The following is a 25,673-nucleotide window of genomic DNA, read 5'->3' as shown; positions in this document are numbered from 1 at the left end:
CCTTAAAATACTTAACTTCTTAGTTTCATCAAAATCGAATTAAAAATGCTCGTTTTAGGGGCTCAATACTATATATTTGAAGGTATATATGTCAGCTATATTCAAATATAGTCCGATCTGGACGATATTCAACAAAAAGATTTAGAGGGGTACCGGAACTCGCTGTGCCAAATTTCATCGAAATAAAATGAGAAATGCTTCTTTTATAGGCAGCTGTATTCAAATATGGTCCGGTCTGTACCACATTTGACAGAAATGGGTAGGGGTCTAAAAGAACACACTGTGTCAAATTTCATCGAATTCGGGTAATAAATGGATCTTTTATGGTCTCAATACCCTATATCGGGAGATCGGTTTATATGGCAGCTATATTCAAATATGTTTCGATCTGAACGATATTCAACAACCACATATTGAAGTCTACCAAAACTCACTGTTTAAAATTTCATCAAAATCTTATGAAAGATGCTCGTTTTATGAGCTCATTACTCTATTTTGGGAGATCGGTCTATATGGCAGCTATATCCAAATATGGTCCGATCTGGACGATATTCAACAAAAAGGTTTAGAGGGGTACCGGAACTCGCTGCGCCAAATTTCATCGAAATAGAATGAAAAAAGCTCCTTTTATAGGCTCATTACACAATATCAGGAGATAGGTGAAGGGTGATTTTTTTGAGGTTAGGATTTTCATGCATTAGTATTTGACAGATCACGTGGGATTTCAGACATGGTGTCAAAGAGAAAGATGCTCAGTATGCTTTGACATTTCATCATGAATAGACTTACTAACGAGCAACGCTTGCAAATCATTGAATTTTATTACCAAAATCAGTGTTCGGTTCGAAATGTGTTTCGCGCTTTACGTCCGATTTATGGTCTACATAATCGACCAAGTGAGCAAACAATTAATGCGATTGTGACCAAGTTTCGCACTCAGTTTACTTTATTGGACATTAAACCAACCACACGAATGCGTACAGTGCGTACAGAAGAGAATATTGCGTCTGTTTCTGAGAGTGTTGCTGAAGACCGTGAAATGTCGATTCGTCGCCGTTCGCAGCAATTGGGTTTGTGTTATTCGACCACATGGAAGATTTTACGCAAAGATCTTGGTGTAAAACCGTATAAAATACAGCTCGTGCAAGAACTGAAGCCGAACGATCTGCCACAACGTCGAATTTTCAGTGAATGGGCCCTAGAAAAGTTGGCAGAAAATCCGCTTTTTTATCGACAAATTTTGTTCAGCGATGAGGCTCATTTCTGGTTGAATGGCTACGTAAATAAGCAAAATTGCCGCATTTGGAGTGAAGAGCAACCAGAAGCCGTTCAAGAACTGCCCATGCATCCCGAAAAATGCACTGTTTGGTGTGGTTTGTACGCTGGTGGAATCATTGGACCGTATTTTTTCAAAGATGCTGTTGGACGCAACGTTACGGTGAATGGCGATCGCTATCGTTCGATGCTAACAAACTTTTTGTTGCCAAAAATGGAAGAACTGAACTTGGTTGACATGTGGTTTCAACAAGATGGCGCTACATGCCACACAGCTCGCGATTCTATGGCCATTTTGAGGGAAAACTTCGGAGAACAATTCATCTCAAGAAATGGACCGGTAAGTTGGCCACCAAGATCATGCGATTTGACGCCTTTAGACTATTTTTTGTGGGGCTACGTCAAGTCTAAAGTCTACAGAAATAAGCCAGCAACTATTCCAGCTTTGGAAGACAACATTTCCGAAGAAATTCGGGCTATTCCGGCCGAAATGCTCGAAAAAGTTGCCCAAAATTGGACTTTCCGAATGGACCACCTAAGACGCAGCCGCGGTTAACATTTAAATGAAATTATCTTCAAAAGTAAATGTCATGAACCAATCTAACGTTTCAAATAAAGAACCGATGAGATTTTGCAAATTTTATGCGTTTTTTTAAAAAAAAAAGTTATCAAGCTCTTAACAAATCACTCTTTATATATGGCAGCTATATCCAAATATGGTCCGATCTGTACCACATTTGACAGGAATGGGTAGGGGTCTACCAGAACACACTGTGCCAAATTTTATCGAATTCGGGTAATAAATGGATCTTTTATGGACTCAATAGTCTATATCGTAAGATCGGGTGGTCGGTCTAAGGGCAGCTGTATCCAAATACAGTCCGATCAGAACCGCACTTCACAGAAATTTATAGGGGTCTAACAGAACTCACTGTGCCAAATTTCATCGAAATCGGATGAAAATTACCAATTCGTTGCCTCAAGTCTGGAGATCGGTTTATGTAACTAAAATCCGATTTTATGAGATCAGAAGATCAGGTTTATATACAAAGAATACGAAATCAGGAAAATTTTTTTTTGAAAAAAGTTTTTATACCCAAGATGGATATCTGCAAAATTATAAAAACACAGCTTTTGGGTATAAATGGGTAAATACCCGGGTATTTACCCTATGCACCGGGTAAATACGTTTTGGGTATTTACCCATCGCCCTTCTCTAGTCATGTTCTCTTTCTACGAATGCTGTTGAATGCTGTGGTTTTGAAATGATGCGTGGTGGCGACAATATGCATTTTTTATACGAATGGAATCATAGGCACTAATAATGATATTCAAACCGTTATTTGATACTGCTAACCATGAATGTATATATATTCTGGATCTTCTTGTCATTTTAATTAGATCTAGCCATGTCCGTCCGTCAGTGGAAATGACGAGTTTTGGATATAGTTCCCATATAAACCGATATGATTTGACATTTTGAGCCTCTGACAGCCGTCAGTTTTGTCGGATTTGACAAAAATTTTGTACGAAGTCTTCTGTAATGGCTTTCAACAACTGTGTCAAGTACGGTCTAAACCGGTCTATAGCATGATATCGCTGCCATATAAACCGATCCCACGATTTCACATTTGGAGTCTCTGGAAGTCCCTTTTTTGTCCGATTTAACTAAAATTTTGCACATGGTGTTCTAGTACGACTTTCAACAACTGTGCCAAGTACGGTCCAAATCGGTTTTTAACCTGATATAGCTGCCATATAAACTGACCTCGCAACTTGACTTCTTGGGCATCTAGAGGGCGTAGTTATCATTGCATGAAGTGTTTTGTTTTGACTTCCGAAACTGTGCCAAGCATGGTGTAAATAGGTTCATAACCTGACATAAGTGCCATATATACTCATACCGATCTCGGATCTTGACTTCTAAGCCTCTTGAGTATGCAATTACTATCCGATTTGGTTGAAATAGGTTAGTGCGGATATTAATCCGCCCCATGCCAATTTAGACATATCTCTAAACCATAATCGGCTTGTTATGCGCTCTAAATACTAAAAAAAGCAACCTCGAAAAGTCAGGAATTCTGTGCTACTTTCAAAATCCCTAATTGTTTGCCATACTACGCCCCTATATTGGTTCATGTCTGGTATTGTGTCTGCACCTAAATGCCGCTGTCTGTTAGTCGCGTATGCTGGGCAATGACATAGGGAATGCTCCAACGTCTCATCATCTTTCCCACATGCCGTACACAAACTATCACTCGTCGCACCGATTTTGCATAAGTGAGCTTGTAGTTCTATGTGTCTCGTTATGCTACCAAGCGCCATACTGATCTCCTTCTTACTTCCTTTCAGTAATAGGCTCGTCTTCTCACGATCCGGATCTAGCCATAGGATTTTTGTTCGTCGCCCATGCCCTTAATTGGGACTTCGTCTAACCGAGTTTATTGACGGCAGTTCTCTGGTCTTCACTGCCAAATCGTCTGCATTTTCATTCCCCCTTACTCCGCTACTGTCCGTTAAGATGTTCACATGCCACACCACCTCTCGCGCATTCCCTGTCCTCCGGATCTCTGCCAGCAGGATCGTTTATGGTCAGATAGTCGAAAACAGATCTCATTCCCTGGATTTTCAATGTAGACCCACTCTGTCCTCTAGCTGTCCTTATGCTACCGAACGCCATACTGATCTCCTTCTTATTTCCTTTCAGTAATAGGCTCCTCTACTCACGATGCGAATCTAGCCATAGGATTTTTGTTCGTCGCCCATGCTCTTTACTGGGACTTTGTTGACGGCAGTCCTCTGAGCTTCACTGCCAAAATCGTCTGCATTTTCATTCCCCCTTATTCCGCTACTGTCCGTAAAGATGCTCACATGCCACACCACCTCTCGTGCATTTCCTGTCCTCCGGATCTCTGCCAGCAGGATCGTATTATGGTCAGATATTCGAAAACAGATCTCATTCCCTGGGTTTTCAATATAGGCCCACTCTGTCCTCTAGCTGTCCTTATGCTACCGAACGCCATACTGATCTCCTTCTTACTTCCTTTCAGTAATAGCATCGCCTTCTCACGATCCGGATCTAGCCATAGGATTTTTGTTCGTCGCCCATGCCCATAACGGGGACTTCGTTGACGCCGGTCCTCTGGTCTTCACTGCCAAATCGTTTGCATTTTCATTCCCCTTACTCCGCTACTGTCCGTAAAGATGTTCACATGTCACACCACCTCTCGCACATTCCGTGTCCTCCCGGATCTCTGCCTGCAGGATCGTATTATGGTCAGACAGTCGAAAACAGATTTCATTCTCAATGTAGAACCCCAGGCCCACTCTGTCTTCTTGCTTCGATCCATTCATGTATATCATGATCTCCCAGATGGCAATACCAGAGTTCTGTTAATCCATGACTGTGCCGCTGGCAGCAGTGCATCGCACTCAACCTCAAGTTTCATCCCAGGTATCCGATCGGAAACCTCTTCTATTCCATCCTGGTTTCCGGTCCTCGCCTCGTCTGCCGCGACCGCCGCGGTGGTATGACCTGCTCCTATCCTCTATCCATTCTCTCATTGCCTTAAGTCTCATAGCCGCAGTGGCTGCCTCACACTTTATCTGTATATCTATGGGTCGGATATCTAGAACAGTTGTCATCATTATTTCCTAGGCTTGGAAAATCTAAACTATCTTCTGAGTAGTTTTCCGAATTTTCTGCAGTTTTCCTTATCCTTTTGACAAAGTTACCGGTGGTACTATATAAAGTGTTATCTGTTCGTCAGTATTCAAGAATTCTGCCAGGGCTTTGCCCCGCTTATTAATGCAGATACTTCCCCATGAAATGTGGCTAGAGTTCACATGGCACACTATTAGTACTGCATTTTCTGTCTGTTTTGCCTTTCTCCCAGGTACCCGATTTTTAACCCTGGCATTCAGCGTCACATGGGCGACAAGCTTACCTCTGAGCTTTGGTGGCTTCGAATCGGAAACACCACCTTTACTTAAAGCCAGGGCACTAACTATGCATCTCTCTGGTCTATCCGTCTCTTGCCCATTCGTTAGTCTGAAGACTGGTTGTGCGCTTGAAGCATTACTCTCGACTACAGGTGTCAAGGCACCCACACCTATAGGTGCGGACAACATGTTACGGTTTGATGCCACCACTGCAGCTGTTGGGTCTTTGGAGTCCCTTTTGAGCCTACTGCTGAAAGGCTGTAACATTTTTATACCCACCACCGAAGGATGGGGGTATATTCATTTTGTCATTCCGTTTGCAACACATCGAAATATCCATTTCCGACCCTATAAAGTATATATATATTCTTGATCAGCGTAAAAATCTAAGACGATCTAGCCATGTCCGTCCGTCTGTCTGTTGAAATCACGCTACAGTCTTTAAAAATAGAGATATTGAGCTGAAATTTTGCACAGATTCTTTTTTTGTCCATAAGCAGGTTATCGGACTATATCTTGATATAGCCCCCATATAGACCGATCCGGCGATTTAGGGTCTTAGGCCCATAAAAGCCACATTTATTATCCGATTTTGTTGAAATTTGGGACAGTGAGTTGTGTTAGGCCCTCCGACATCCTTTGTCAATTTGGCCCAGATCGGTCCAGATTTGGATATAGCTGCCATATAGACCGATCCTCCGATTTAGGGTCTAAGGCCCATAAAAGCCACATTTATGGTCCGATTTCGCTGAAATTTGGGACAGTGAGTTGTCTTAGACCCTTTGACATGTTTCTTTAATTTGGTCCAGATCGGTTCAGATTTGGATATAGCTGCCATATAGACCGATCCTCCGGTTTAGGGTCTTAGGCCCACAAAAGCCACATTTATTATCCGATTTTGATGAAATTCGGGGCAGTGAATTGTGTAAGGCCCATCGACATCCTTCATTAATTTGGCTCAGATCGGTCCAGATTTGGATATAGCTGCCATATAGATCGATCCTCCGATTTATGGTGTAAGGCCCATAATAGCCACATTCATTATCCGATTTTGCTGAAATTTGGGACAGTGAGATGTGTTAGGCCTTTTGACGTATTTCTTCAATTTGGTCCAGATCGGCTCAAATTTGGATATAGCTGCCATATAGACCGATTTCTTGATTTATGGTTTTGGGCCCATAAAATGCTCATTTATTGCCCGATGTCCCCGAAATTTGGAACAGTGAGTTAAGTTAAGCCCCTTGATATACTTCTGCAATATCGAACAGATCGGTCCAGATTTGGATATAGCTGCCATATAGACCGATATCTAGGTTTTAGGTTTTGGGGCCATAAAAGACGCATTTATTGTCCGATGTCGCTGAAATTTGAGACAGTGAGTTTGGTTAGGCTCTTCGACGTCCTTCTTCATATTTGCCCAGATCGGTCCAGATTTGAATATAGCTGCCATATAGACCGATCTCTGGATTTAGGGTTTAGGGCCCATAAAAGAGGCATTTATTGTCCGATTTCGCCGAAATTTGGGACAGTGCTTAGTGTTAGGCTCTTCGACATGTTTATGCAACTCGGCCCAAATCGGTCCAGATTTGGAAATAGCTGCCATGTAGACCGATATCTCGATTTAAAGTCTTGGCCCCATAAAAGGCGCATTTATAATCCGATTTCACTGAAATTTGACACAGTGACTTATGTTCGGCTTTTCGACATCCGTGTCGTATATAGTTCAGATCGGTATGAGGTATATGAGTATAAGGTATGAAATTTTCACCGAATTTTGATGAAAGGTGGTTTACATATATACCCGAGGTGGTGGGTATCCAAAGTTCGGCCCGGCCGAACTTAACGCCTTTTTACTTGTTGAGTTATGGGTAGTCCAATTTGGGGTTGTAGATATTTTTTGAGGAGCGAAATGAAAACGCTCCACTCAACGGTTACTATTTTATTCCCTTATTCCCTGTCTTAGGAAGATATATTCTGCTTACATCGGCATAACCAGCTTACCAGTCGACAAATTTTCTATGAAATTTTCTCTAAACACTAAATAAGGTGTAAGCCAAAAGTTTATTTGCCGTTTCACCCAAATAGAACATTTTAATACTCTTAATCCCTTTGCTTAAGCCCCCTTAATTAATTTGAAAACTTCTAAAGCAAACAGCTATTGCGTTTTAAGCCATTTGGTACTTAATATAGTCACTTCATGTCAACACCATGCCATAGCTTAAATTAAATTATTTCTCTAATTAATTTGCTTGGCATGCGTCCTCTGCCCCCCCTCCCAAAAAAAAAAGTGGCAAATTCATTCTATTACCATTTAGGAGATTCACTAATTACTGAACATTTCTGCTGTCTTTTTTGTGAGACTCTCAAAAACAACAACTGAAGCATTTCCCAGCCACTGCACAACACACCGTGGATAAACACATTCATGGTCGAGTAATTATAAAAGCATTTTGCATCCGTTTTTGTTTTGTTTCGTTTTTTTGGTCTTTACTTACCTGTAGAGTGCACCGGATATGGATTCGCGACGGTTACGGCCAAATAGTGTGGGTGCCACAGCAGAAATGGTCACTACAGAGTGTCTTCGTCCTCCGGCCGATGTGCCACATTGTGATTGTGATAGTGTTGTCAGAAATTCCACATCGTGCGGGCTGAGACCGCCTGTTTCGCCGCCCACATCGGACAGACGTCTCACCTGACTGGCGGTAATACCTTCGGTAATCTGCAATGATGGCAATGAGTGTTTACGTCTTTGTTGCATGTCAGGCAAAGGGCATAGCAGATAGGGATTTTTGGGGGATTCTGGTTCCGAGTCATCGCTGTTTGTCCTTTTGGCAGCATTTGAGCCACCTGCCTCTGTGCCACTGCCGCCACCAACGGCACCCAATAGCTCATCGCCATCATCATCTGTGGGATTGGTCTCCTCGACCACAATGAGAGGCTCCTGCGTGCTGATATTAAAAACGGGTGTAAATGAGGAGCGACGCATATTGGCCGTTTTTTGTGTCCTCTATATCTGTGTGTGGCAACCAACCAACAAACGTTCAAAATTAAACTTTGATGGAGTGTTGTGTACCGTTGCTGTTGTTGCCGGTAGTGATGGTTTTGATGATGGTTATGCAGTGAGTGGATATTTTGTCGCTTTATTATTCCACTTTTCTCTTTTTCAATTATATGTAAATTTGACTGAAATGAAAGGAAATAACAAATGGAAAAAGCAATTATTATGGGCCATGATCAAAAATGGGTAAATAATGCGTTTCCGCGCGAATCAATTAAAGAAAGATACAAATTGTGGATTTTTTTTCTTCAAAATTTTGGAAAATCTTTTTTTCTTTTTTCTTTACATTATCTTATTGATATCTGAAGGGGAGGCGGACCCTCCCCCATGCCCTCATTTTGAAAAAAGGCTGGTCTCGGAGATGGGTGAACTGATTTAAGCGAAACTTTGTATGCCACCTTATGGTACTCCAAAGACACGAAATTTGTATAAAATAATAAAATGGGGTCAACTAACCTGGGGGGGGGGGGGGGGGGGGGGACGGCCCATCTCAAAACCCACCCGAACGGACATGTTTACCGAATGGGACCATATGGGTATCAAATGAAAGGTATTTAGGAGAAGAGTACGAACTTCACATTAAAATGACACCATAAGTGTCAGGGAGGACCACCCAATAGGACACTTTTAAAAAAGAGAAAAAAATCAATTAAAGAAAGATAAAAAGTTTGGATTTTTTTCTTAAAATTTTTGGAAAATCGTTCCCAATTTTTTCTTTGCATTGTCTTAAAAAAAGAAGTAAAAAATTATTTATTTCCGCCGTGCCAAATCTTGGGAACCCACCACCATGGATTGAATCAACAGCGAGCACCACTCACAACAAATTCAGCGCCATCTATTGGGGGATATTAATCATATGAATAGCAACGCCAACCCGAAGAAAGAAGAAGTAGGAGAAAGAGAGAGAGGTAGAACAGAGTGTTCATAGTTGATCATATGCTCACTGTTTTCACATGTTGTCTTTCCATCGAATAAATAACACATAGGAATTAACATTGACTGTTTCCGGTTTTTTTAAGCCAGCTACGCTGGGAAAAGTTTACACCGCTGTTCTAGATAAATCTTCTATTATATAAAAATTAAATTGATGCGCTTTGTTTGTTACGTATGGACTCAAAAACGTGTGCACCGATTTTCACTAAACTTCCACAGGTGGTATTGTTTGAGCCCTCGGTGAAAAAAGGGTACTAAAATTTTTGATATTGGAAGAGGGGACGAACCCTCCCCCTTACCCTAATTTTCAAAAACAAAAGATCTGGGAGATGGGTGCAACGATTTATGGGAAATTTTGTGTGGTACCCCAAAAACATGAAATTTTTATTAAATGTTGGGGTCCAATAACCTGGGGGGTGCCCTATTCCAAAACTCACCCGAACGGACATGTTTACCGAATGGGACAATATGGGTATCAAATGAAAGGTATTTGGGAGCTAAATACGAATATGGTATTGAAAATTGTGTCCAAGTACCTAACAGGCCGCCCCAGGCCCTAAACCGCCCCAAAAGTAGCGCCCAAAATCAAAAGTGGACTGAGCGGGACAATATAGGACTCATATGAAAGGTATTTGGGAGTAGAGTTCGAATATGATAATTAATATTGGGTCCAAGTACCTAGCGTGCCGTACCAAGTCCAAAGCATCCCAAAGGTACCACCAAAAATCCAAGTGAACCGATCGTGGCAATATGGGACTTAAATGAAAGGTTTTCGGAGATGGGTGCACCGATTAAACGAAATTTTGTATGCCACCTTATGGTACCCCAAAAACATGAAATTTGTATAAAATTTTGGGGTCAAATGACCTGGAGGGACACCCCATCCCAAAACCCACCCGAACGGACAATATGGGTATCAAATTAAAGGTATTTGGGAGTTAAATACGAATATGGTATTTGAAATTGGGTCCTAGTACCAAAGAGGCCGCCCCTGGCGCTAAACCGCCCAAAGTCAGAAGTGGACTGATCGGGACAATATAGGGCTCAAATGAAAGGTGTTTGGGTGTAGAGTACGAATACGATAATTAATATTAGCTCCAAGTACCTAGCGAGCCGTACCAAGTTCAAAACCACCCCAAGAGAACAAATCAAAGTAGGCCGATAGTGAAAATATGGGACTCAAATGAAAAGTTTTCGGGAGTAGAAAACAAATATGGTGTCAAAAATTGTATGCAAGTATCTAGGGCGTCGTACCAAGAGTACCGCCCAAAATAAAAACTGAACCGATCGGGACGATATAGGACACATATTAAAGATATTTGGGAGTAGAGTATGGTTACAATATTAAAAATTGGATCCAAGTATCTAGGGAGCCGTCTCAAGCCCAAAACTTCCAAAAATCAAAGTAGACCGATCGGAACCATATGGGACTCCAATGAAAGGTATTCGAGTGTAGAGTACGAATATGATTATTATGAATATTAACAAGTAAAAGCGTGCCAAGTTCGGCCGGGCCGAATCTTAACCTAATATAGTTGTCATATAAACCGATCTTGGGTCTTGACTTCTTGAGCTTTTAGAAGGCGTAATTTCTATCCAATTTGGCTGTAATTTTGCATGAGGTGTTTTGATATCACTTCCAACATTTATGCAAAGTCTGGTCTAAATTGATCCATACCCTGGTATAGCTGCCATATAAACCGAACTGGTATCTTGAGTTCTTGAGCCTCCAGAGAGCGCAATACTCATCCGATTTGGCACAAATTTTGTACAACGGCTTCTCTCATGGCCTTCAACATACGTGTGCAATATGGTCTGAATCGATCTATAGCTTGACACAGCTCCCATATAAACCGATCTCCCGATTTTGCATCTTGAGCCCCGAATCGGACTATAACTTGATATATTGGGTTGCCCAAAAAGTAATTGCGGATTTTTCATATAGTCGGCGTTGACAAAAAGTATATTTGATTAAAGTTCATTCTAAGTTTTATTAAAAATGCATTTACTTTCTTCTAAAAAATCCGCAATTACTTTTTGGGCAACCCAATAGCTCCTCCTCCGTCCATATTCATTATTCTTTGTTTGCCTAAAAAGAGATACTGCGCAAAGAACTCGACAGATGCGATCCATGGTGGAGAGTATATAAGATTCGGCTCGGCCGAACTTTGCACGCTCTTACTTGTTTACCCCTAAACACCCTTCAAACCGGCCATGTTTGTCTACTATTTATTTTATTTATAAGGGGCTCCAAAAAAGTTATTTGATAGTGGGAAACGAATTTGATATCCAATTTTGAGGCCAAGGGTGAGACTACCCACCCCATAAACTCCCCCTATACCTATTGCAATTAAGGCTCATATAAAACTAATTAACCTGTAGAGCACGATGGTGATATTTTTCTGGGCTAAGTGCGTGGGTGGCCGCCCCACCCTATATATACTCTTCAAACTAGACATATTTGGGGATTATGGCAAAAAGGGGCTAAAATCTGATATCTGTTTTATGGCCAGGTGTAGTAGGGACGACTCATCTCATAAATCCCCCCTGATCTACACATATACGTGTCCCGACTCTAACAATATGTAGCTCAAATGTGGCTTTTGGGGGTAGAGTATGAATCTGATATCCACTTTCGGGGCAAAGGGTTTGGCTACTCCAATCCATCACCAAAACCAGGAGAATGAAGTAGATCTAACATCCAAACTTTAATGGGCGGACTCTCCCCTTATCCTTTTTTCAACAATTCTAGATTACGGAAATGGGTGGGGGCGATTTAAGCGAAATTTAGTTTGTTTTTAATAACTCAAAAACAGAAATTTGGTATCCTTATTTAGGGTGGGATATCTAGAGGGGCCGCCCCCTCGCCAAAGCCCGCTTAATGGAAACATAGACCCATAATGACAATATGGGGCTCAAATGAAAGGTATTTGGGACTAGAGCACGAATTTGATACATGGGGGTCCAGCTCACCCCCCAAAAAACACCCCCATACCGGAAATATATACCGACCATCGCAATATAAGTCCCATATGAAAGAAATTTGGGAAAAGAGCCCCAATATGATAACCACATTGGGGCGATATATCTGAAAGCCGCAACAGCACCCCCAAACATGCCATTATAGGTCTATAAGAGAGTGAAAAAAGGAGCAGCGGAGCGGGCCCCGTCCAGCTAACATCATTTTTGATGAAAAATTAATGTTTTATAAACTTTTGCATTCTTAATTTCACAGTAATTGCGGATTTTTCGTATAGTCAAATTTTTTCACAGCTTGTGACTCTGTAATTGCATTCTTTCTTCTGTCAGTTATCAGCTGTTACTTTTAGCTTGCTTTAGAAAAAAAGTGTAAAAAAGTATATTTGATTAAAGTTCATTCTAAGTTTTATTAAAAATGCATTTACTTTCTTTTAAAAAATCCGCAATTACTTTTTGGGCAACCCAATAGTTCTTTTTTTTTTTTGTGCAAAAAATTGCGATCATGTATGTAAGTTGTTGACATTCTATTATATAAAAATCATCTATTTTGTGTAGACACATGTCATTTAGAATATTTAACATTTGTTCTAGTAGTAAGCAAACAAGAGCATCCCATGTATTGTAGATGATATCACATTGCAACAGAACGTTCATAAAACGCTCAATGACGATGGCCATAAAAGACCCATTTGTGATTTGTGTTGGGGTTAGTTTCATAGCCATTCTCTGAAAGAGTGTTGACAGTTTGCCTTCGTTGCGAAAAAATTAGCACGATGTGCCCTTATTCCAAGTTTTGCTGGATTTTCGGTTTCCAAATTGCACTGCTGGCAATAGGGACGAATTCATACGGCAGAAGGGTGATGATCGTTTTTGGACACTTAAGAATCAATAGTGCCAAGACTTTTGAGCTTATTTTTTCTTTCTTTTAATAGAAAACATGGACGTTTGAAATTCAGTCTGTTGAAACAACAACATCTGACCCCAATATAATTGATTTGGAGTTGGCAGTAGAACGAGTCTCACGTGGAGTTTATGCCATTTCGGGAGCATTTGACTTAAAAACAGACGTCGTTGAGGGCGATAACAATCAGGTAGTGCTATCAAGTATGGCTGAGAAGCTTATTTCCAAAAAAAACATTAATGTTTTCCTCAGGTCGAAGCCCTAGTATATCGCAGTAGCGATGGTGTAGAAGAGTATAAACCCATCCCTTTTAAAATGACTCGCCAACATGTATACGATGCCTTTAACGGTTACTACAAGGACATGTTAATGGATACCCTTAAAGATTGCTCCGATTTGCCCGTTTTCAAGGACAAAATTACTCCTCCTATAGAAAAGAAACTCTATACGCTAACACAATGTCAATTTACCCGCGACGGTTTTGCCGATCACGTGGCGACAGGATTCTACAAAGTCGTTTTGTACGGAACTGGGGAATGTGATTGGGGAATCACTGTTATTGCTAAAGTCGAACCGGATATTTAAATGATTCTTTTTCATTTTACCCCATATTCGAATAGGTAGTGGGTGCAGAATGATATTCTAAGAAATTGAATTTAAAGAAATTTGTAAATAAAGAATTTAAAACTTTTCAAGAGATTTTTTTTATACTCACCACCATAGGATGATGATCGTCTTGACATGCTCAGTCGATCTAGCCATGTCCGTCCGCCCGTCTGTCGAAATAACGATAGCGGTCGAAATGAATAAAGATATTGGTTTCGAATTCTGCCCAGTTACTTCTTATTGTTTTAGGTCAAGAGTAGAAGGATGAGGACACCGTAGTTTAGTGGTTAGAGTATCCGCTTATGATGCTGAACGAATGGGTTCGAATCCTGGCGTGAAAATATTTTCAGAGTTGGTTATCTCAAGGTATTTGTCCGCTGGGAGGGGCACACCAAAAAAAAAAAAAATAACTCGGAAATAAATCGGAAGATCGCTTTATATGAGAGCTATATGTAAATCTGAACCGATAGGGCCCATTTGCGGCATGACCTACATCAATATTAGGTATATGTGCAAAATTTCAAGCGGCTAGCTTTACGCGTTCGACCGCTATGGTGAATTCGACGGACGGACGGACATGACTAGTTCGACTCAGACGTCGAGACGATCAAGAATATCTATACTATATGGGGTCTTAGATCAATATTTCAAAGTGTTACAAACGGAATCACTAGATTTGTATAACCCCATCCTAAGATCGTGGGTATAAAAACAAATTTAGAAGTGGTTTTCGCATATTTTTTATACCCACCACCTAAGGAAGGGGGTATATTCATTTTGTCATTCCGTTTGCAACACATCGAAATATCCTTTTCCGACCCTATAAAGTATATTCATTCTTGATCGTCTTAAAAATCTAAGACGATCTAGCCATGTCCGTCCGTCTGGCTGTTGAAATCACGCTACAGTCGTTCAAAATAGAGATATTGGGCTGAAACTTTGCACAGATTCTGTTTTTGTTCATAAGCAGGCTATGTTCGAAGATGGGCTATATCGAATTATATCGTGATATAGCCCCCATATAGACCGATTCGCCTATTAAGGGTCTTAGGCGCGTAAAAAGGGAGGCCACCGTAGCGCAGAGGTTAGCATGTCCGCCCACGACGCTGAACGCCTGGGTTCGAATCCTGGCGAGACCATAAAAAAAAAAAATTCTCAGGTGGTTTTCCCCTCCTAATGCTGGCGACATTTGTGAGGTAATATGCCATGTAAAACTTCTCTCCAAAAAGGTGTCGGGCTGCGGCTCGCCGTTCGGACTCGGCTATAAAAAGGAGGCCCCTTATCATTGAGCTTAAACTTGAATCGGACTGTACTCATTGATATGTGAGAAATTGCCCCTGTTCCTTAGTGGAATGTTCATTAGCAAATTTTGCAATTTTTTGCATTAGGCGCGTAAAAGCCGCATTTATTTTCCGATTTGCTGAAATGAGTTGACAGTTAGTTGTGTAAGGTCACTCGACATCCTTCTTCAATTTGGCCTTGATCGGTTCAGATTTGGATATAGTTGCCATATAGACCGATCTTTTGATTTAAGGTTTTAAACCTATAGGAGGTGCATTTATTGTCCGATGTCACCGAAATTTAGGACAGTGAGCTATGGTATGCCACTCGACATATTTCTGCAATTTGGCTCCCATCGGTCCAAATTTCGATATAGTTGCCATATGGACCAATCTCTCGATTAGAGGTCTTGGGTCCTAAAAAGGTGCATTTGTAGTCCGATTTTGCCGAAATTCGGGGCAGTGAGTTGTGTTAGGCCCTTCGCCATCCTTCTCCAATTTGGCTCAGATCGGTTCAGATTTGGATATAGCTGCCATATAGACCGATCTTTCAATTTAAGGTCTTGGGCCCATAAAAGGCACATTTATTGTCCGATTTCGCCGAAATTTGGGTGTTAGGCCCTTCGACATCCTTCTCCAATTTGGCGCAGATCCGTTCAGATCTTTCAGACCGATCTTTCAATTTAAGGTTTTAAACCTATAACAGGTGCATTTATTGTCCGATGTCGCCGAAATTTGGGACAGTGAGTTGTGTTAGGCCCTTCGCCATCCTTCTCCAATTTGGCTCAGATCGGTTCAGATTTGGATATAGCTGCCATATAGACCGATCTTTCAATTTAAGGTCTTGGGCCCATAAAAGGCACATTTATTGTCCGATTTCGCCGAAATTTGGGTGTTAGGCCCTTCGACATCATTCTCCAATTTGGTCCAGATCCGTTCAGATTTGGATATAGCTGCCATATAGACCGATCTTTCAATTTAAGGTTTTAAATCTATAACAGGTGCATTTATTGTCCGATGTCGCCGAAATTTGGGACAGTGAGCTGTGTTAGGCCACTCGGCATATTTCTTCAATTCGGCGCAGATCGGTTCAGATTTCGATGTAGCTGCCATAGAGACCGATCCGTCGATTTAAGTTCCTAGGCCAATAAAAGCCAAATTTTGTATCCGATTTTGCTGAAAATTGGAATAGTGAGTTGTGTTAGGTCTCTCGACATCATTCTTCAATTTGGCTCCGATCGGTCCAGCTGTGGATATAGCTGCCATATAGACCGGTCTTTGGATTTAAGGTCTTGGACCCATAAAAGGCGCATTTATTGTCCGATTTCGCCGAAATTTGGGACAGTGAATTTTGTTAGGCCCTTCAACATCCATCTTCAATTTGGTCCAGATTTGGATATTGCTGCCATATAGACCGATCTCACGATTTGCGATCATGGGCCCATAAAATTCGCATTTATTGTCCGATTTCGCCCAATTTTTTTGACAGTGAATTGTATTAGGCTCTTCGGCATCTATCTGCAATTTGGCCCAGATCGGTTCAGTGTTGGATATAGCTGCCATATAGACCGATCTCTCGATTTAAGGTTTTGGGCTCATAAAAGTCGCTTATTGTCCAATTTCCCGAAATTTGGGACAGTGACTTATGGTAGGCTTTTCGTCATCCGTGTCGTATATGGTTCAGATCGGTCTATATTTAGATATTGCTACCAAAAAGACCAAAATTTGGTTCTACAAAATCGAAATATGACTTGTACTTATTAGACCACTCAATGTCGGTGCCGAATTTGTTTCAAATCGGGTCATATTTCGATATAGCTGCTATGGCGGCATAAATTATGCATGTTTCACCGGATTATGACGAAAGGTGGTTCACACATATACCCGAGGTAGTGGGTATCCGAAATTAGGCCCGGCCGAACCTAACGCCTTTTTACTTGTTTGATATCGGAAGGGGGCGGACCCTCCCCCTTACTCCAAAAACACCACCCAATAACAAAAGTAGATCTTTCGGGAAAATTTGGGACTCAAATGATAGGTATTTGAGAGGAGAATGCTAACTTGATATTAAAAGATGGGTCCAGGTGGCCGCCCCGATCCCAAAACCCCCTCAAATGAGCATATTGTACGATAATGGCAATAAAGGACCCAAATGAAGGGTATTAGGGAGTAGATTTTGAATATGGACTGGTAGAAGCAACAGGCTATATAATTTTTTGATATCCTAAGGAGGCAGACCCTTCTCCTTACCCCAAAAGCACTACGCAAAAATAAAAAATAAAAGTTGACCGATCGGGACAATATGAGCCTCAAATGAAAGGTATTAGGGAGTAGATTACAAGTATAAAAGCAGCAATAGGCTACATAATTTGTTGAAATCGTAAGGGAGAGGATTACTCCAAAAGCACCATCCAAAAATAAAAGTGGACCGATCGGGACAATATAGGACTCAAATGAACGTTATTAGGGAGAAGTCGGTCGAATATGGTCTGGAAGAAGCAATAGACAATAGAATTTGTTGATATCGTAAGGGGGCGGACTCTCCCCTTACCCCAAAAGCACCACGCAAAAAAAGTGGACCGATCGGGACAATATGGGACTCAAATGAGAGGCGTTAAGGAGTAGATTAGGAATATGTTCAGGAAGGAGCAGTAGGCTATAGAATTTCTTGATATCGTAGGAGGGCGGACTCTCCCCCTTACCCCAAAAGCACCACCCAAAAATAAAAAGTGGACCGATTGGGACAATATGGGACTTAAATGATAGGTATTAGGGAGTAGAGTACTAATTTGATAATAAACATTGCGTTCTGGAATCTAGGGGGCCGCTCCGACTCAAATAGGCATTTTGGACTATAATGACAATGTAGGACTCAAATGAGGGGTATTGGGGAGAGATTACGAATAAGGTCTGGAAAGAGGAATAGGGTTTATAATTTGTTGTTATCAGAAGGGGGAAGTCATGGCAATATGGGACTCCAAAACCCCTCCCAAAAAGGTTGCTAATGAACACGCAGCGGAGCGGGCCAGGTTCAGCTAGTTCTTACATATTTTTTGCCCATCTACCTTTTAAGATAAAACTTCACAAATGCGATGCATGGTGGAGGGTATGTATGATTCGGCTCGACCTAACTTGACTCGCTTTTACTTGTTCGTAATTATGTTCAGATCGGATCTGATTTTGATAAACATGGCTATCATAACCAAAGTTTGTACCGTCGAAATTAAATACATTGGTTACATGTTTATATCAGCATTTGCTTGGTTTCCTAATCCAAATGTTGATAGTTTGATTGTAATCAAATACAATTCATGTACATGCTTGTAATGGAATTTATTTCATAACTACGTGTCACTAATTGCCTTGTTGTATGGATATCATGATTTTAACAAATTAGAAATTGCCAACTGATATAAATTGAAATTTCATAATTCAAACTCATTCAAATTAAAAAATTCCGTTGTTGAAATGAAATTGCTCAGAAACTGTCAAATACAAGTTTTGATACTTAATTTTTGCATTGGCATTGTAATATCCCAATATGGCCAGGTAACTAAATGGTGATATTGCTATGTGGCGAAATGATTCGAATCATTTTCATATTAATTCTAGCATACGTGGGAATACGAGCTTGTCTCAATTGATCATTATACCTCTGATGCAGATTTACTGCTGTTCTATGAATTGAATGCGACACGAGTCAGTCGTGGAGTTTATGCATGTGCAGGAACGATTTTTTTCAATTATGACGTAGTAGAAGGTGATTCCAATGAGGTAAATGGGATCTCGATTTGTTGATCTTTTTTTTTCTAATTTTTTATCTCTCATACTATAATAGATAGAAATAAAAACGTACCGAAGTGACAGCATAAACGGCGATTATAAGCCCATACCCTTCACTTTACAAAGGCAGCATATTTTTGGTTTTATGAACGATTTCTACAAGAATGCATTGATGGAAACATTAAAGGATTGTTCGAATTTGCCGTTGTTCGATGGGGATTTTGTGCCACCGCTAGAGAAGAGAAATTACACAATGGACAATTGTGTTTTTACCCAAAAGGGATTTCCCCAACATTTGCAGGATGGTTACTATAAGGTTGTCCTTTATACCTTCGGTGATGTTGAGTGGTCAATGATTTTTTATTTATTAGTTCAAAACATTTTTCGATAGATTTGGTATCTATCGAAAAACGTACGTTGTGCATAGATTGATTTTGTATAAATTCAACAACAAATTTAAAGTTTAAAAATGTTCTCCAAAGGGGAAATCTAATATATTTCGTCGAAGCTAAATTTCAGTGAAATTTTCACTAAAAACAAACAAATTCTTTAAAGACAATATTATAATGAAATTTTTTTTTCAAAGATAAAATTTTGATAAACATTCATATAAAAGCTAATTTCGTTATCTTTTTTACTCTAGAACTAAATTGAATGACATCTATGTTAACTTTTCTCTGAAGGGAAAATATTGAAGATTTTTTTATACCCACCACCATAGGATTGGAGTATACTAATCTAGTCATTCCGTTTGTAACACCTCCAAATATTCGTCGATCAAGAATATATATATACTTTATGGGGTCTTACATAAAGTATATATATATATTCTTGATCGTCTTGACGTTCTGAGTCGAATTAGCCATGTCCATCCGTCCGTCTGTCGAAATCACGATAGCGGTCGAACGCATAAAGCTAGCCGCTAGCACAGATACTAACTATTGATGTAGGTTGTCGAGGATTACAAATGGGTCATATCGTCTCAGATTAGGATATAGCTCCCATATAAACCGATCTGCCGATTTGACTTCTTGAGCCGCTACCACAGATACTAACTATTGATGTAGCTCGTCGAGGATTGCAAATGGGTCATATCGTCTCAGATTAGGATTAGCTCCCATATAACCCGTTCTCCCGATTTGACTTCTTGAGAACTTACAAGTGGTGTTCCTTTTTAACTTCCAAAAACTGTGCCAAGTACGGTTCAAATCGGTCTGATATAGCTCCCATATAAACCGATCTCCCGATTTGACTTTTTGAGTCCTTATAAGCCCCAATTTCGGTCCGATTTGCACTAGATTGTATTTACTTTAAAGGCCAAGTGTCTGGGTGGCCATCCCACCACCCAAATACCCCGTAAACAGGAAATATTGGGTTGCCCAAAAAGTAATTGCGGATTTTTCATATAGTCGGCGTTGACAAATTTTTTCACAGCTTGTGACTCTGTATTTGCATTCTTTCTTCTGTCAGTTATCAGCTGTTACTTTTAGCTTGCTTTAGAAAAAAAGTGTAAAAAAAGTATATTTGATTAAAGTTCATTTTAAGTTTTATTAAAAATGCATTTACTTTCTTTTAAAAAATCCGCAATTACTTTTTGGGAAACCCAATATTTACCAAAATGATAATATGAGACTTGAAAGAAAGGCATTTGGAAGTAGAGTAAAATTTTGCCCATGAACCGAGCAGGGGCAAACTTCTCACACATCAATGAGTAATTTCCGATTCAAGTTTAAACTCATAGATAAGGGACCTTTTTTTGGAAGCCAAGTTCAAACGGCGTTGTCGCAGTGCGACACTTCATTGGGGAGAATTGACATGACCATGCATGGTACCTCGTAAATTTCGCCAGCGTTAAGAAAGGATAACAACCGCTTTAAATTTTTTTGGATGTTCTCGCCAGGATTCGAACGTAGGCGTAAGCGGACATGAACTACAGTGGCACGAATTCGTTATCCATATTCAGAGCGTATGTCCCCACCCTTAAAAATCAAAAAATGCGCAGCGGAGCTGGCGCGGTTTGGCTAATAATAAATGCCAAGTATGGCCCAAATCGGTCAAGAACCTGATATGGCCCCCATATAAACCGATTGCCCGATTTGACTTCTTGAGCCTCTGGAAGCCGCAATATTTTGTCCGATTTGGATTTGCATGCATTGTTCCATTATGATTTCCAACAAGTGCGCCAAGTACGGCCCAAATCGGTTTTTAAACTGATATAGCTCCCATGTAAACCGATCTCCCAATTTGACTTCTTAAGGTCCTGGTAGCCACAATTTTTGTCCGATTTGGTTGAAATTTGGATGCGGTGTTCCGTTTTGATTTTCAACAACTGCGACAAGTACGGCCCAAATCGGTTTTTAATCTGATATAGCTCCCATATAAACCGATCTCCCGATTTGACTTCTTGAGCCCCTGGAAACCTCAACTTTCATCCGATTTGGCTGAAATTTTGTATGCGGTGTTCCGTTTTGATTTCCAACCACTGCGCCAAGTACAGTGCAAATCAGTCTATAACCTGATATACCTCCCATTTCAGCTGATTTCCCGATTTGACTTCTTGAGCCTCTGGAAGCTGAAATTTTTGTCCGATATGGCTGAAATTTTGCATGCGGTGTTTCGTTATGACTTCCAAAAACTGTGCCAAGTACAGTGCAAATCGGTCTTTAGCCTGATATGGTTAGGTTAGGTCGAACAGAGGGTGCAGATATTAATCCGCCCCATGCCACTATGGACATACACCTAAGCCAGTAATCGGCTTGGTGTGCGCTCTAAAAACTAGAAAGTAACCTCTAAAAAGAAAATTTTAAGTTAGGAATTCCGTGCTACTTGCAAAATCCTTAATTGTTTTCAATACCACTTCCGTAAGTTGGTTCATGTCTGATATTGTGTCTCCACCTAAGTGGCGGTATCTGTTGGACGCGAAAGCCAGGCAATGACAAAGGAAATGCTCCAACGTCTCATCATCTTCCCCGCATGCCCTACACATGTTATCACTTGCCGCACCGACTTTACATAAGTGAGCTAGTAGTCCTATGAGTCCCGTTATGATACCAATAGCTATACTGACCTCCTTCTTGCTACCTTTCAGTAATAGCCTCGTCTTCTCACGATCTGGATCCCCCCATATGATTTTCGCAGTCCTACCAACCGTTTCGCTGTTCCACAATGTTGCATGCGCATTCGTCGCCCACTCCCTTAACCCGGACTGCGTCGACCCGAAAGGCTTCGGGTTAACTAAGTTCACTGACGGCAGTCCTCTGGGCTTCACCGCCAAATCGTCTGCCCTTTCATTCCCCCTTACTCAGTTATGGCCCGGCACCCAAACGATGCGGATTTTGCCATCCTCAGCGAAGGCGTTAATTTCCTTCTTACACTGCAAGACTGTTCGTGATCTTACCGTCCAGGTTATTATTGCCCTTATGGCAATTTTACTGTCGGTAAAGATGTTCACACTCGAAGTCCTCACGTTAGCACCACACCAATTCACGCATTCCGTGATCGCCCGGATCTCCGCCTGCAGGACCGTATTATGGTCAGGCAGTCTAAAACGGATCACAGTCCCAGGGTTCTCAATGTAAACTCACAGGCCCACTCTGTCCTCTAGCTTTGATCTTCCAGATGGCAATACTAGGATTCGTTCAATCCAAGACTGTGCCGATGGCAGCAGTGCCTCTCACTCGACTTCAAGTTTCATCTCAAGTTTCCGATCGGAAACCTCTTCCCTCCCTTCCAGGTTTCCTATCATACCATATCATGCCTGAAATTTTGAACGTGGTGTTTTGTTTCCACCAACTGTGCCAAGTACGGTGCAAATCGGTCTATAACCTGATATACCTCCCATATAAACCCATCTCCCGATTTGACTTCTTGAGTCCCTGAAAGTCGCAAATTTTGTCCGATTTGGCTGGAATTTTGCACGTAGTGTTCTGTTGTGACTTTCAACAACTGCGCCAAGTACGGTCCAATTCAGTCTTAAAATAGATGTAGCTCCCATATTTTAGCAGAATCCACGGTGGTGGGTTCCCAAGATTTGAACTTTGCACGTTTTCAGTTGTTATAAGTGTACGTCGGTTGGGATTGTAAATGGGCCAAATCGATCCATACTGTGATATAGCTGGCATATAAACCAATCTTGGGTCTTGACTTCTTGAGCCTCTAGAGGGCGCAATTCTCGTTCGATTTGACTGCATGAGGTGATTTGTTTCGACTTCCAACAACTGTGCTAAGTATAGTTCAAATCGGTTCATAACCTGATATATCTGCCATATAAACCGATCTTGGATCTTGACTTCTTGAGCCGCTAGAGGGCGCAATTTTTATCCGATTTGGCGGAAATTTTTAATGAGTTGTTTTTTTATGACTTTCAACAACTGTGCGAAGTATGGCTTAAATCGGTTCATAACCTGGTATAGCTGCCATATAAACCGATCTTGGATCTTGACTTCGTGAGCCGACAGATCACGTGGGATTTCAGACATGGTGTCAAAGAGAAAGATGCTCAGTATGCTTTGACATTTCATCATGAATAGACTTACTAACGAGCAACGCTTGCAAATCATTGAATTTTATTACCAAAATCAGTGTTCGGTTCGAAATGTGTTCATTCACCGTAACGTTGCGTCCAACAGCATCTTTGAAAAAATACGGTCCAATGATTCCACCAGCGTACAAACCACACCAAACAGTGCATTTTTCGGGATGCATGGGCAGTTCTTGAACGGCTTCTGGTTGCTCTTCACTCCAAATGCGGCAATTTTGCTTATTTACGTAGCCATTCAACCAGAAATGAGCCTCATCGCTGAACAAAATTTGTCAAAATTTGAACACATTTCGAACCGAACACTGATTTTGGTAATAAAATTCAATGATTTGCAAGCGTTGCTCGTTAGTAAGTCTATTCATGATGAAATGTCAAAGCATACTGAGCATCTTTCTCTTTGACACCATGTCTGAAATCCCACGTGATCTGTCAAATACTAATGCATGAAAATCCTAACCTCAAAAAAAAGTACCCTTTACTATGGTCTTCAACATTCAATTCATTTATAGTCCGAATCGGATTATAACTTGATAAAGCTCCGATAGTTATGCTATTGGTTCTTATTCATTATTTTGCCTAAAAAGAGATACCGCGCAAAGAACTCGACAAATGCGATCCATGGTGGAGGGTATATAAGGTTCGGCCAGGCTGAACTTAGCACGCTCTTACTTGTTTTTATCAGATTTTAGCCTACAAATATGATTTGTAGTATTACGTTCGTTAATTGTGGTTACAGCGGCGTTTGCCGCTAATATCTTGACCTGAAACATTCATGTAGATTTTTATCCCAAAAATTTAATTCATTCCAACGTGTTAATAATTGCCTCATTGCGGCAGGGAGACAGGTTTTTTTTGCCCTTCTAGAAATTCTCTGCTAATATAAATATGAAATGTGAGCTTGCTCTGTTCATTACTGTAATAACTTTGGGGTAGAAGAAATGGAATTTCTAAGAAAATCTTTGATTTTCTGTCTTTCGTTGGTCATAGGCATTGAAGGATACACAACCCAACCTAGCATGGTAATACAATGGGTCCAAAAAATATTTGGTGAAATAATTCCAGTTACCCAAATTTCAACTTTAGCATGATTGGGAATATGAGCTGAAATCACTGGAAACACAATCCTCCAATACAGACTTAGTCCAGTTCTATGACATGAGTATTGTTAGAGTCAGTCGTGGTGTTTACGCTTGCGCAGGAACCCTCTTCCTGAATTATGACATTGTGGAAGGTGATTCCAATGAGGTGAATATATAGTTGATCTCGCAGTTTGACTTTAATGTTTTGAAAATCTAATTTCCAAACAGATGGAGATGATAACGTCTTACAGCAATAACCCAAATAGGGATTTTGGGCGCATACCTTTCTCTATGCCACGAAAACACTTTTTTGAGTTCATGAATGGTTTCTACAAAAATGGATTGATGAGTTCACTAAAGGAATGCTCGGATTTCCCCATATTCGAGGGAGATTTTGTGCCACCTCTTGAGAAGAGAAACTACACCATGAACAATTGTATTTTCAGCAAAGAGGGATTTCCTAAACATTTTAAAGATGGTTTCTATAAGGTTGATATTATTGTGGTTGGTGATGTTGACTGGTCATTGCATTTTTTACTCGAAATTGAACGCATTTAACGGTACATTGTGCAAAATCTTTAAAGTTAAGTCTTCATGAGAGAAACTATTTGTTTGATGTCGGATGAGCACAAAAAATCGAAATACCAACCAAATCAATAACTTTTCTACGAAATGTTGTTAACATATTTTTTGTAAAAGGGTGAGCTACTTATTGAAGTAATCTGGCGATTTGTAATAAACGAAATAAATCGAACTACAATATATTACCAGGAAGACAGGCAGAAGGTTGCATATGTGGCTAAGAAGAAAAGGAATTGGGAGAAGTTTCGGCACAAATTCTGCACGGCTATATCTTGTAGACTTGTGAAGGAAGTGAATACTGCGATGGACATTAATAAAATGGTTGAGCGGATCTTGAATGCCGCGAATGGCTTGCCTAAGTCTTCATATCTTACACTGCGGCTGTCAAGGTGGATGCCAGACTGATTGGTGTAAGAAATGGTTGCAGAAAACTCTTTAACAAGGCGAAAATCACAATGGCACACACGACAGGGTCTTAACTACTCCTGAATACACAAATGTTCCGGAAAATCTCTCAATAACAACGTGGCGCCGAAAGAGTTCAATGATATGCAGTCGTTTGGGTTTGTTGAGGAAATTGCTTCCGATCATAAATAATAATTGGATCCAATGGATTCAAAAAGTTGAGACTGAAGTTGTACAGAAGCAGTGTGTTTGGGGAATCAGAAGACGACTCAGTAGTGGTTGCTGAACATTTGTCTGAGGAACTATCAAG

General features: G+C 40.6%; 4 protein-coding genes across 4 annotated transcripts in view; 3 read left to right on the top strand and 1 right to left on the bottom strand.

Annotated features, from left to right (window-relative positions):
* Window positions 1-25,673, bottom strand: part of LOC106090369 (uncharacterized) — a 105,058-nt gene that overhangs the window by 10,059 nt on the left and 69,326 nt on the right. The window contains exon 2 of the mRNA XM_059367020.1: window positions 7,713-8,400. Within this exon, the coding sequence (XP_059223003.1) occupies window positions 7,713-8,203 (491 nt within the window). The 5' untranslated portion in view covers window positions 8,204-8,400. The remainder of the gene's footprint in view (window positions 1-7,712; window positions 8,401-25,673) is intronic.
* Window positions 12,898-13,688, top strand: LOC106090371 (uncharacterized). The gene is made up of 3 exons (XM_013256534.2): window positions 12,898-13,044; window positions 13,120-13,278; window positions 13,341-13,688. The coding sequence occupies exons 1-3, from the start codon at window positions 12,961-12,963 to the stop codon at window positions 13,671-13,673; spliced, it is 576 nt and encodes a 191-aa protein (XP_013111988.2). The 5' UTR covers window positions 12,898-12,960; the 3' UTR covers window positions 13,674-13,688.
* LOC106090372 (uncharacterized) lies at window positions 18,386-19,270 on the top strand. Its single transcript, XM_013256535.2, has 3 exons — window positions 18,386-18,523; window positions 18,587-18,748; window positions 18,813-19,270. The coding sequence occupies exons 1-3, from the start codon at window positions 18,443-18,445 to the stop codon at window positions 19,146-19,148; spliced, it is 579 nt and encodes a 192-aa protein (XP_013111989.1). The 5' UTR covers window positions 18,386-18,442; the 3' UTR covers window positions 19,149-19,270.
* Window positions 24,236-24,945, top strand: LOC106090368 (uncharacterized). Its single transcript, XM_059367285.1, has 3 exons — window positions 24,236-24,316; window positions 24,381-24,542; window positions 24,605-24,945. Exons 1-3 carry the CDS (start codon window positions 24,236-24,238, stop codon window positions 24,932-24,934), a joined length of 573 nt encoding a protein of 190 aa, XP_059223268.1. The 3' UTR covers window positions 24,935-24,945.

This window comes from Stomoxys calcitrans, chromosome 4 (assembly GCF_963082655.1).
Source record: "Stomoxys calcitrans chromosome 4, idStoCalc2.1, whole genome shotgun sequence".
Taxonomy (NCBI): domain Eukaryota; kingdom Metazoa; phylum Arthropoda; class Insecta; order Diptera; family Muscidae; genus Stomoxys; species Stomoxys calcitrans.
Note: the sequence above shows the minus strand (reverse complement) of the source record. Positions and strands in the feature narration are given on the sequence as shown.

What these genes read in the sequence shown, in the direction of transcription:
- LOC106090368 (XM_059367285.1), top strand. Translation starts at nt 24,236, where the DNA reads ATGGAATTTCTAAGAAAATCTTTGATTTTCTGTCTTTCGTTGGTCATA. An exon ending in ACACAACCCAACCTAGCATG is followed by an intron (nt 24,317 to 24,380) that starts GTAATACAATGG and finishes TTTCAACTTTAG; the next exon opens with CATGATTGGGAATATGAGCT. An exon ending in TGGAAGGTGATTCCAATGAG is followed by an intron (nt 24,543 to 24,604) that starts GTGAATATATAG and finishes ATTTCCAAACAG; the next exon opens with ATGGAGATGATAACGTCTTA.
- LOC106090372 (XM_013256535.2), top strand. Translation starts at nt 18,443, where the DNA reads ATGAAATTGCTCAGAAACTGTCAAATACAAGTTTTGATACTTAATTTT. An exon ending in TAATATCCCAATATGGCCAG is followed by an intron (nt 18,524 to 18,586) that starts GTAACTAAATGG and finishes TATTAATTCTAG; the next exon opens with CATACGTGGGAATACGAGCT. An exon ending in TAGAAGGTGATTCCAATGAG is followed by an intron (nt 18,749 to 18,812) that starts GTAAATGGGATC and finishes ATACTATAATAG; the next exon opens with ATAGAAATAAAAACGTACCG.
- LOC106090371 (XM_013256534.2), top strand. Translation starts at nt 12,961, where the DNA reads ATGTGCCCTTATTCCAAGTTTTGCTGGATTTTCGGTTTCCAAATTGCA. An exon ending in CGAATTCATACGGCAGAAGG is followed by an intron (nt 13,045 to 13,119) that starts GTGATGATCGTT and finishes TTCTTTTAATAG; the next exon opens with AAAACATGGACGTTTGAAAT. An exon ending in TTGAGGGCGATAACAATCAG is followed by an intron (nt 13,279 to 13,340) that starts GTAGTGCTATCA and finishes TGTTTTCCTCAG; the next exon opens with GTCGAAGCCCTAGTATATCG.